General features: G+C 39.5%; 1 protein-coding gene across 1 annotated transcript in view; it reads left to right on the top strand.

The window, feature by feature from the left end:
- Positions 1-4,259: 4,259 nt before the first annotated feature.
- The window catches only part of LOC108681611, a 67,231-nt gene continuing 59,184 nt past the window's right edge, over positions 4,260-12,306 (top strand). Inside the window, exon 1 of the mRNA XM_047882040.1 lies at positions 4,260-4,564. Within this exon, the coding sequence (XP_047737996.1) occupies positions 4,477-4,564 (88 nt within the window). The 5' untranslated portion in view covers positions 4,260-4,476. The remainder of the gene's footprint in view (positions 4,565-12,306) is intronic.

Raw genomic sequence — 12,306 nt, 5'->3', positions numbered from 1 at the left:
TTTCGTAAAAGATGATAACTGATGTAAAGTCTAGAAGAAATTGAAAATTAGAAAATAGTCCAAAAATACCATTAATGATGACTGATGTAAAGCCAAGCAAAAATTAGAAATTCCGCTTCTTGTTGTCAAAAAATACAATTAATTTTGACCATAAACTGAATGCTGTTGAAATGATCCCGGACTTCACATAACCGAGAATGTAAGGCAAATGTACTAGCTCTTTATTTACGTAAAGTACCTGATTAATTTCCCAAAAATCTTTTTAATTTCAACATTTACCTTTTCAAGTACAGCTCAATTAGTCGGAGACGGAATATGATTTGTCTTAGTGGCGCCCATGAAAAAAAATGTCCGATCAACAAACTATGAACAATTCAGCGCACCTTGGACCGCTGAAATGTATAAACAAATGAACGCTTCAAATGAATAAGAATTTTATTCTCCCTACATCATCGGCTACTAGTCGACTTAAGTGAAAAGAATTATAAATATCTTTATATATAATAAATCATTGGTATCATTTACACAGTCTCAATTCAAGTCAAATGAACCCATAGGAATTAGTCTAACTTTATGATTTATATGAAGAAAAAATCTAAACTGATCTCTTGTTATGAATCGAGTTTGTATTAACAGCATAGGCATTTATTAATTTACGTAATAGTTATTGTATGAAGTCGGTTTGTGACATTCAGTGCAATTCCCTTCATTTGTCCATTTAATCTAATTCTTTGAACATAAATCCTGCCAAGGTTGTTAATCCGGATTAGCACGTCCGTGATTAGAGTTGGATTTACCGATGCGTAATTAGGCAACATGACGTCTGGGGGCTGTGAATATTAGGCAACATGACATCTGGGGACTGTGAATATTAGGCAACATGACGTCTGGAGACTGTGAATATTAGGCAACATGACATCTGGGGGCTGTGAATATTAGGCAGCATGAGGTCTGGAGACTGTGAATATCAGGCAACATGACGTCTGGGGGCTGTGAATATTAGGCAACATGACGTCTGGGGCTGTGAATATTAGGCAACATGACATCTGGGGGCTGTGAATATTAGGCAACATGACATCTGGGGGCTGTGAATATTAGGCAACATGACATCTGGGGACTGTGGATATTAGGCAACATGACGTCTGGGGACTGTGAATATTATGCCTCAGAGCTGGCTGACGTCGTCGTGCAGTTCATTGAATACGCAAATTTGCCCTAAAAAGTTCTGTGTTATTATAAATAACTTGCCTGCAGTTCCATTTGAACCATCAATAAACATAATCAATTCCATACGATGCAAAACGGAAAGGCTAAAATCCAAGGGTCATTCTACATGAATTAAATCATCATATCATGCCGGCAGACAACATAACTGAAGCTGAGAATGTTTCCGTTGATAAGCTGTGAGAATTAAGTGCTATACTGTGGACAACATAAAGTAGGTCTTGCATGGTCCGCCATGGGAGGTCCTGCATGGTCCGCCATGGGAGGTCCTGCATGGTCCGCCATGGGAGGTCCTGCATGGTCCGCCATGGGAGGTCCTGCATGGTGCAGCAGTAGATCTCCTTCGCATTGATTTTATTTGGATCAAATGAAAGCCTATGTTCAGATATAAACATATTTACTAGAAGAAGACAACGCAGAGACATGTTAGTCCTGTGCACATGAAGAGCGTATAGCGCATGAAAGAGATGTTTTCGTTTATATAATTTCACATTATATATAATTATAATAAAAAATTGGTGACCTGCTAATAAGCCAAAATCTAGAAATATAGTTTTTAATTTTGACGATTTTCTCACTTTATTAAAAAATTTTGATCCTTAAATACAAAGTTTCGTTGATTCTCTAGACAATATTATTTAATTTCTAACTTGATATACCTAATTGATTCTTGAATCAATAAGATCCTATTTTTTTAAACCTGCGGAAGCCCTCCCGCTGTCTGGTTTCAAGTTCTATTTCATAACCGTTATTTGTAGGGCCGTCACCCCTCACAATAACATGCAAATTGCGTCAACACAACATACGTGGCCACCACGCACCACACGTACGTGTGTGGTGCGTGTCAACACAGCATACGTGGCCACCACGCACCACACGCACGTGTGTGGTGCGTGTCAACACAGCATACGTGGCCACCACGCACCACACGCACGTGTGTGGTGCGTGTCAACACAGCATACGTGGCCACCACGCACCACACGCACGTGTGTGGTGCGTGTCAACACAGCATACGTGGCCACCACGCACCACACGCACGTGTGTGGTGCGTGTCAACACAGCATACGTGGCCACCACGCACCACACGCACGTGTGTGGTGCGTGTCAACACAGCATACGTGGCCACCACGCACCACACGCACGTGTGTGGTGCGTGTCAACACAGCATACGTGGCCACCACGCACCACACGCACGTGTGTGGTGCGTGTCAACACAGCATACGTGGCCACCACGCACCACACGCACGTGTGTGGTGCGTGTCAACACAGCATACGTGGCCACCACGCACCACACGCACGTGTGTGGTGCGTGTCAACACAGCATACGTGGCCACCACGCACCACACGCACGTGTGTGGTGCGTGTCAACACAGCATACGTGGCCACCACGCACCACANTGCATATCAGTGACCTCACGTATCCTCACGTGCATATCAGTGCCCTCACGTATCCTCACGTGCATATCAGTGACCTCACGTATCCTCACGTGCATATCAGTGACCTCACGTATTCTCACGTGCATATCAGTGACCTCACGTATCCTCACGTGCATATCAGTGACCTCACGTATCCTCACGTGCATATCAGTGACCTCACGTATCCTCACGTGCATATCAGTGACCGACCCTTAATTCACGTAACTTTATCACTGGCCATTTAAGGCAAATTACAATAGATTACACTTCGCCTTATACTCTGGCCCTGAGACCAGAAATATTATTTTAAATACGGAAAGTGAACATGAAAATTCAAGAGTAGGTATCATTAATGAATTCAACACATATTATGCACACAAAAAATTAACTATTGAAGGAATGAAGCGATGCCAATATGTAGAAATTGATGCATGAATAATGTTATGTAAAAGAAAATTGATATGTAAAGGAGAACGTGTTCCTACCGTAATAAGTCCGTGCAAAAAGGTGAAGCGATCGTTACTGTCGCAGTTGAAGAAGCTTTTGTTTATTTTTATCCTCATGTCAGTGCTTCAGAAAATCAATTCCGAGTTCCAGATTTTACAAAATTATGATTATGGGTACTCGTGAATTTGAAATTAGTTACTTTTAGTTTATATCATTTAATCATTTTAAAAACTAAACTATAATAGAGAACTAAAAACATTATTTAGAAAATTAAAAACATCATTTATCATTGTAAAGGTTGTGTACTCCATTTTTTGTAGCAGTAAATAATCTCGGTGCGTATTCTGAATAAATTAGAATCCTAAATAATTAGCTTCAGGGTAACTCTATGAGGTTAAATCAGTTCAAGAACCGGGTGAAAAAGGCCTTGTGATGGCTTTGAAAAATTTTCCCGATTTGAAAATTTCATTTTACTTATATTAGGATGATTTATATTCGAAAAATTTAATAATTTGATAACTATTGATCAAAAAATTTTGTGGTGCGTATAACGATGTATCAAGCCGTGTTCCGTAATCTCCTTAACTAAGCACTCTTATGAATTCTTACGAACTCCTACGAACTGTCAACAAGATTATGCTGTACGAAACATGAGATTTGTGATCACTCGCAATGTCTAGGCGATTAGTGGCAGCGGAGTCTGTAGCATGTAGTGTAAATAATTTAGTGGCAGCGGAGTCTGTAGCATGTCGTGTAAATAATTTAGTGGCAGCGGAGTTGCGGAGTCTGTAGCATGTAGTGTAAATAATTTAGTGGCAGCGGAGTTTGTAGCATGTAGTGCAAATAATTTAGTGGCAGCGGAGTTTGTAGCATGAAGTGCAAATAATTTAGTGGCAGCGGAGTCTGTAGCATGTAGTGCAAATAATTTTAGGTTTAATTAGTGTGCCAGTGAGAGCTGCAGTCTTAATTCACGGTGAAAAGGGTTTGTTTCTGTGAAATGCAGATGTGGCTGTAGTTTATATTAAGTCTTGTGGGCATAACTAATCACAAAAATCACTGCTTGAAGGAAAAATTTTCCCCACTTCATTAAATTCATCAGTGGAAAATATCTGAGATCTAAATTATTTTAATTTCACGGTCACTATTATTGAATTAACGTTGCCATATTCAGATGCAAGTCAGCAATAGCAAAAAAGACCCCAAAGTAGCGTGAGCATAACTAATAGCAAAAATCACTGTTTAAAGGAAAACTTATCCCCACTTCATTAATTTCATCAGTGGAAAATACCTGAGATCTAAATTATTCCACATTTAGCGACACTGTTATTGAATTAACGTTGCCATATTCAGATGTGAGTCGCCAATAGCAAAATAAAAAAAATTAGCGCCATGTTGTGGCCAGAGAAGACGCCTGCCCTGCACGGTGCTGCTCGGCTGCTGCTGCTGGTCGCTTATCTCGCCGGAAGCGCACGGGGGCGTAAGTGTTTCTGTTGCGCCAGCTTTGCAATCTCTTTTTGGCTACCCTATTTCAACTATCGCAGCTTTACATCAAAATTTCACAACTAAAATGTCAATATAAGTTTCAACTATCCTTTCATTAATTTAAAATCTCTTTTTGGGTACCATATTTCAACTATCGCAGCTTTCCATCAAAATTTCACAACTAAAATGTCAATATAACTTTCAACTATCCTTTCATTAATAGAAATGCTATAGCATCACGTATTTTAAACTATCAACTATCTCCTAGGCCGTTGTTATTTATCCTTAATTTTAATTATGTTTATTGAGTTGTCATCAGTTAAAAGTCTCCACAGGGTAAGACAGATAATTTCGTTTTGTCGTCAACCGAAGAGGCAGCAAACATAGCATCCAAAAATTCACAATGTAATTCCTGTCAAGAGATGCAACAAACGTCGGCGTAATTTATAGAGGATATTAGAGGATAATTACGATGAGTTGTGCTGATAATGATCTTGCTATTGATTGGATTGCGCTGAAAACTAAGGGGCAAAAAAATTGATAAAATTTTTAATGTTCCGAAGGATTATCAAGTTACCTCTAACAAAATTCTCCCGGGCCTACGTGCTGCTAAACTCGGCCTAAAGTTACTTCGGGTCTGCTTGCCATCCCATCGAAATCAGAATCAGGTCAGACTGTACTTTCCGACATTATAGTGTCATGAGAGTCTGACAATGGTTTGCCGAAACCGAGTCATACCGAGCTTGAAAGCTGCTGAATGGTAATACTTCAGGCTCGGCCAAATTACGTAGACATAGATCGGCTGATTTACGCGCCCCCAGAGTCCTGGGCGGCACCTATTGCAGAGACGGACCCGTGTCTGAAATTTGAGAAGGAGGTCTCCGGACGGAAAACGTTGACATTTATTAATCAAAGAAAAAATATATATCATTTGACGTGAATTGACGATAGAAATTATTTCTGACTTGAAGGAGAAGGAGAAGGAAGCACGAAGGAGAAATATTGATGAATTTTTTATTGAACAGTGGGAGCAAATTAACAATACTTGACTTTCGGGAGACGGTCAGCAATAGAAAAAAAGAGTGATTGGGGGCTGATAGTTAGGAGCAGAAAAAGTATTTTATTACCACGTTTTTCTTAGCTCGCTTTCGTTTCTGTGATGATCAAATCTTGCAATCGATATTTCACCAACTTTCCCATTATACTTAAAAAACTAAAAAGTAGAAAATAAAATGTATAAAAAAAATTTTTAAAGACCACGTTTTTCATGTGGACTCAAAAGTAGAAAATAATTTTTCGGCAGCTACTGATCTATATGTTTGCTTTCATTTTCTTGGTCTTTTGTATTTCAGTTAAAATATTTTACATCTAAAACGAAAAACGTGGGGCGCATCTTCATTTAGGCATGCCTTAATTTCAAGTTTGAATTCAACCACTATTTCTAATTATATCAGCAATACACTTATCAAATGTTCAATGAACCATCATATTCATCATATCAAGTAATCACCAAACAATTAAATACATATGCGCCCCACGTTTTTCGTTTTAGATGTTGTAAAATATTAAAAATATTAATAAGACCAAGAGAATGAAAGCAAACAGAGATCAGTAGCTGCCGAAAAATTATTTTCTACTTTTGAGTCCACATGAAAAACGTGGTCTTTGAAAATTTTTTTTATACATTTTATTATTGTGGTGCGTAAATACGTCAAGGGCTAACTGCACGTAATGCAGTCCATGGCACGCGTCGAGAACTAAAGCAGAAACTGATTGTTTTTTTCGCAAGAATATTCTTTTGAAAACAGCAGGAAGGTATTTATCCGTTTATCATATCTGCTAGAAAGAACGAATTATCACTCTGATAACAAATTTCACGACTATCGTTGGTTTAATATCGTCGCAAGTTCATATAGCTACACATTTTGCTACGATCGTGAGTACCCACACGCTCATAAGTTAAAACAAAATAATCAGTTCCACCATGATTATAAGTTACACCAAGAAAATCAGTTCTACAATGATCATCGGTTCCAGTAGGATTATAAGTTCCACTAAGATGATAAGTTCCACCATGATTATAAGTTCCATCAAGTTCATCAGTTCCACCAAGATCATCAGTTCCACCAAGATCATCAGTTCCTCCAAGATCATCAGTTCTACCAACATCAGCAGTTCCCCCATGCTCATCAGTTCCAACATGATCGTACAGTCCTACATACAACGTCATCAATCCTGTAGTCAATCCCCTATTAAACGCTCTCTATCTTCTGACACATAACCAAATACTGGATTGCTGCAAATCTGACGAACACCATAAAAATTTCTGGAAAAAAGGCTTCATAAAGCACGACTTGCCTCTGACTACAATCAGGCAGACATGATTGTAAGCAATGAACATTTCTTCACTAGTTTACCTACTAGGTATGTCGAGTAGCTCATAAATTTCCAACCGCATTGGGAACGCAAGCATTCCTGAGACTAACAAAAGCATTCACAAGATATAACAATCATTCCGAAGACGCTTATACCCTGAATTCTTCAGGGTAAAATTAGACGTCCGTCGCTAAATGAGGCGCAATTTGAGAGTGTGTTTGTAAACAAAGCCTGAGAGTCTGAAACGCTCGCCGCAGTCTCGTCAGCTCATGATCAAATGCCATGGAAATAATTAATCTCGTTCTTGGGAATTTATGAATATCCTACCGCAAATTTTTAAATTCTGAATTTTTTATATTAACCCTCAATTTTTATAAAGAGGTCTGTGAAATTTTAGCGTTTATTACGTTTCTTTTTCTAGCAATAACGAGTCGTTCCAATTAGTTCCGTAGGATTCGTTCTCATAAAGTGAAGTTATTTTCATTTGGGTCTTCAATTCTAAACATAAGTTGGAATTAATTTTGAGGAAGTGGTAGCTCTTATCGAAACCAAAAGAAATATATAGTTTGATTAATTCACAAATGGTGGCTTAGAGATTTGAATAAAATGCAATCCGAAATCATTAAGTACAATGCGTGTTGCAGACCATTTTTGGCGCATTTTCTCATTTATGGAAAAAATGCACTATTGTGATCGCCATGTCCGTCTGTCTGTGTCTGTCCGTCCGTGACTTCACGTTTTAGTCGACGAGAAAATGCGCTCTTTGTCACTCACTGCAGTGAGTACCGAGTTATATTTTTTTACGTGTTGCGTTCAATTGATTATTTCCTCCATGTCAGGGTATTACAACCCAATCATAATTTAGAGTCGGCTGTCTGGCGCCTTTCCGTCGCCAATCTCTCCTTAGAGGTGAATTTCTAGCGGCCGTTCCTTGAATTCTTGAATTAGCTGCTATATATGAGCTACTTTTGGCTCGCATTAGAAGTGAATCGCAAGTGAAACGGCCGTTTCTTGTATTCAGCTGCTATATATGAGCTGCTTTTGATTGTTCCATGGTAAAAAATAAATCAAATGACACAAGAAATCAGCGACTGGTGAGCCGACATTTGTTTACCCTGCTCTGTAGCAGGCAAGAGTTCTTAGCGCGAGCGTGACAATCCCCTGCCTTTAGTTTTGACATTGCATGTGCATTATGCATGGATTCCAACTTATCAACACGCGAGCGTTTCAAGTTTCAACGCGTAAGCGTTTCAAACCCAACACGCGAGCGTTTCAATGTAGCAACACTTCTGCATTGCGTATGCGTCAACATGCATGCGTTGCGTTATTTGCAATACGTTTGTATTGAGGGCGTGTTGCTTACGCGAGAGTTGAGCGAGATTCAACATGCGTGCAGTGCGTGTCTTCTATCGCGCGTGCTTTGTGTGAGCATAGCAAAACACGCAGGCATTGCGTTTTCTCAACACGCTTGCGTTACTTTTATGTCAACAGGTTTGCGATTAGTGTCCACCAACACATGCGTCTTCAACAGAGCATGCATGCGTGAACTGCGTTATCGTCAATACGTAATTTAACACGAACATAAATTTTCTGTAAACACGCTTGCGTTGCTTTTTTGTTTTCACGTGTGCGACGCGTTCTGATAACACGTGTGAATTGCTTTTTTGGGCAACATGAGCAAATTATATGCATACTAATAGCTTCAACATCCACGCATCGGAGGCAAGGCCGCTAAAATAACCCCATAGTGCTACTCCCTGTCCACAGGTGAGATTACCCCACCATGGTTGAACTAGTATAAGGTTGACCCTTGAGAAGCTCATTTTTGCAGATGTAGTTTGTTGTTCGCCTGCGACGTCACTGATTTCAGTGACGTCACGGGCGTTAACTATCCACCAAAATGCGATCAAACCAGTCAACCCATCCGTCATGGGAATGGCGTGATAGTTTCCGTTTCTCAGTCTCAGTGACTTAATTAACAAGATAGCTGAACCGAAATACGGAAATAATGGTGGGTCAACCTTATATAGTTCAACCATGATACCCCACTACCTCAAAACAATGGCAATGCAACAGCGGAGAGCCGGAGAGTGGAGACGTAGACGATGTGGCGTCAGTAGTTTGGTGCATTTCGACGCGTTCGACTTACGGTTGAGATATTTTTCTCATTACAATCGTTCAATCTTAGTATGACTAGTGGAGCGGTGAATTGGAAATAATTCTGTTTTAAAGGATGAACATGTTAATTTCGTAAATTGTCGAAACGCAACTTCCCAAGTTTTTAATGTCCAGTGTCTCCTAAAGTGAAATTCTTTGACGGTTGGAATACACGGCATGGCGACATGCAAAAACACACAGTTGAGCTTCGAAATTTTCGCTGTAAAATAAATTTTTAACTCGGGGTATATGTTGGCACAAGCATCTTATTTCAGCTCGCTCGTGTTCATATACTATAGGTTTTATTTCTAATTAGACAAGATAGTTGGATCGATTTGTGAAACCGTAAGTCTAGAATAATTATTGTCCACAGTCAATTGCGTGCATGATTACGTTTTGAATCGATACGAGGTAGTCTTCATACCCCGGCGCCGGGCCGCTTGCAAGCAATACAGGATTGAACGTACATTGTAGATGCCTAGCCTAATCGTAAGTAATTGCGTTGGTCGTTATCCGTTTTTATGTGCTTTATTCCATTGTATCATCAGGTTTATTACCGGAGGAAAATCGAAGTATTGGGTTATTTTAGTTGAACAACAACTTATAAGAGGAGAGATTTCTAAAGTTGTAATGGAGCATAGTAATGTTCGAATGGTCACAAATTCCAAACGTAATTTCGGCGGTAGGAATGTTTATATTCAATTCGGCCGTAGAAATGTTCACAGCCACTGTATTGATAGAATTTTATTGACCCTTGTAAAACGTGTACTGAATCGGAACTTTCCGGTGACGTATCGTGAAATGGCAGTTAATAGCAAAAAATCATTCTGGATAATTTGCATGCAATGGGAAATAAGAATGCATGAAGGTTTCGCCTTTGATTGAATTACCGCGATTAGTTAATCATGTTTTAGTAAAGAATATTACTATTTCATCCCTACTATTCCATCCTTAGAAATAGAGGAATTAGCTACCACATTTAAATTACGCCATGTGAAATGGATTCTGTTCTCAAAGTCCATGCATTAAAATTGAGCCTTGTAGAGACACTAGACTGTTGTTTGTTAATGTTGTGGAAGAACTTTGAGGACTGATTATTGCGTGAAAATGTCAAGTACATTAAGATTAGTGTTAGAGAATGTTTGGTTGTGACTTGTGGGTTATGTGGGAAGTTGGGGTTGATAATTGTAATAAGTTAATAAGTGCTATTATTTCCAGCTCAACGTCGGGTTTCTTTGCCATTTGTATCATGGTGCGGCGGTGATAAATTAGTTTTTATGTTTTTCGTCTAGACTGGGGGTATATTATGTACATAGATTTGCATGCCCCCACCCATCAGATGCCTCTTCTCAGATTCGGCCGTTGCCCGTCCCGAAGCTGTTAGGTGTCAAATACGCGCATCCCGCACTCGTCTCACGGTCACCAGCCATGTAAACTAAATTCACTTGAACTAATACATGTGTTTCAGTTTACTTCTTAATTGCATTATATTTATAAATTGCTAGACCTCAATTTATTCATTTAAAAATTTTCCAGAATTTTCTCTTTGCTATTAAAAAACAAAAGTACAGGTTCAGTATCTTACACATTTATCGAACCCCCGACCAAGAAGCGTAAATTCAATCGACGTGTAATTACCCTACAATAAATGTACCTAATTTCAGGTTAACCTATAAATGACCCGCCCTTATTTGCCGATCATATTTATTAGGTAAGTAGCGGCCATAATTCTTCAGCCACGACACCCGCTGTCGCGACAGCAGTTTGGGCGCCAATTACCCGATGGTTAGAGCCAAAACTTAGGCCATATCTCAGCTGCTAAGTGACCCCTGGTGCAGGGCTAGAGTTTCCCCTCTTCAATCCTATATTAAATTGGTGTTGTATTGACAGTATTAGTGACTTTAGTGTATAGTGTATTGTGTATTATTATTGACTTTATTTTATTTATGCATTGAAATTCATACCTGCATTTTATGGATGAAAATACGCAACGAAATCCGGTCATAGATAAACATGATTGTCTCATAGCTATGGTTGAAAAATACATCAAAAGTGCTTGTATAGCCAAAAAAATACAACCTTTTCTCCGCAAATAGTCCAAGTTTCAAAGAGGGTCATAAATACGAGAATGCCCCATAAAAGCCACCTCGAATTTAAGAATGCGTATGGATGTTCTAAAAAATGAATTCCACGAAAAAATAGAATTTAAATAAAAAGAACAGCTTAGAGAGACCATTTAAAATGAAAATGGTAAAAAAATATGCCGAGTTCTATGTAAAAATGTACAAGCAATGACTTAAAAATAATTTACGGTCATTCGATGGATCATTTACGAATCACGTCATTCGAAACCAAGTGCTTATATCAGAGCACAGAGATCAAGCGTTCGTCTTACAAAACTGAGGGGTTACACAAAAATATAGAGCTCCAGCATTCATTTTGAAGCTCGCCTGCAGGTCAGAACAGCGTCACATTTGTCTGTTGCAGCTCGCCTGCAGGTCAGAATACATTTGTCTGTTGCAGCTCGCCTGTAGGTCAGAACAGCGTCACATTTGTCTGTTGCAGCTCGCCTGCAGGTCAGAACAGCATCACATTCGACGGTCCAACCCACAAATTCATGCCTTGTGCTCTTTAAATTTCTTGCGTTTAGAAAGAATGTCACCACAAATTTTTACTTATGAAAGTTCACCTTTAAGCAACTCTGTTCCTCTTATTATTCGGTATTCACGCTGTCCCGGCTCTCAACCTTCTTTCAGCCACAATTGAGTGGCTCTACCACCACACTTGGACCGCCTTTCTAACTTTCTGCAACCAATGAGGTTAGGTTAGGTCCACTCAATTTGGGTGGAGAAATGTTGCAACTTGCGTAGGTTAGGCCGGAAGAGGTTTGGCCAGATGCAGTATGGCCGTGCTTACCTTCAGCAAGCTTATTTTATGGCTGTGGTCATCCGGCGTTATGACTTTGAGCACTTGACTTCATAGGCTGTTATAGCGTCTAGCGTTCTTACCTATCGAAAGAAATATGCCTTCAAGAACAGACTAGACGAAGCTATGCAGGAGCATATGTTCAGTCTTAAAATGCCTAGCAAATTACGGACCAGGCAATAAGACTAGACGAAGCTATGCAGGAGCATATGTTCAGTCTTAAAATGCCCAGCTACTTACGGACCAGGCAATAAGTCCAGCAGCTATCTCAATCAATCG

Source organism: Hyalella azteca, unplaced genomic scaffold (assembly GCF_000764305.2).
Source record: "Hyalella azteca isolate HAZT.00-mixed unplaced genomic scaffold, Hazt_2.0.2 contig9540, whole genome shotgun sequence".
Lineage (NCBI taxonomy): Eukaryota > Metazoa > Arthropoda > Malacostraca > Amphipoda > Hyalellidae > Hyalella > Hyalella azteca.
The sequence above is the reverse complement of the archived record's forward strand: the minus strand, read 5'-3'. Positions and strand labels throughout refer to the sequence as shown.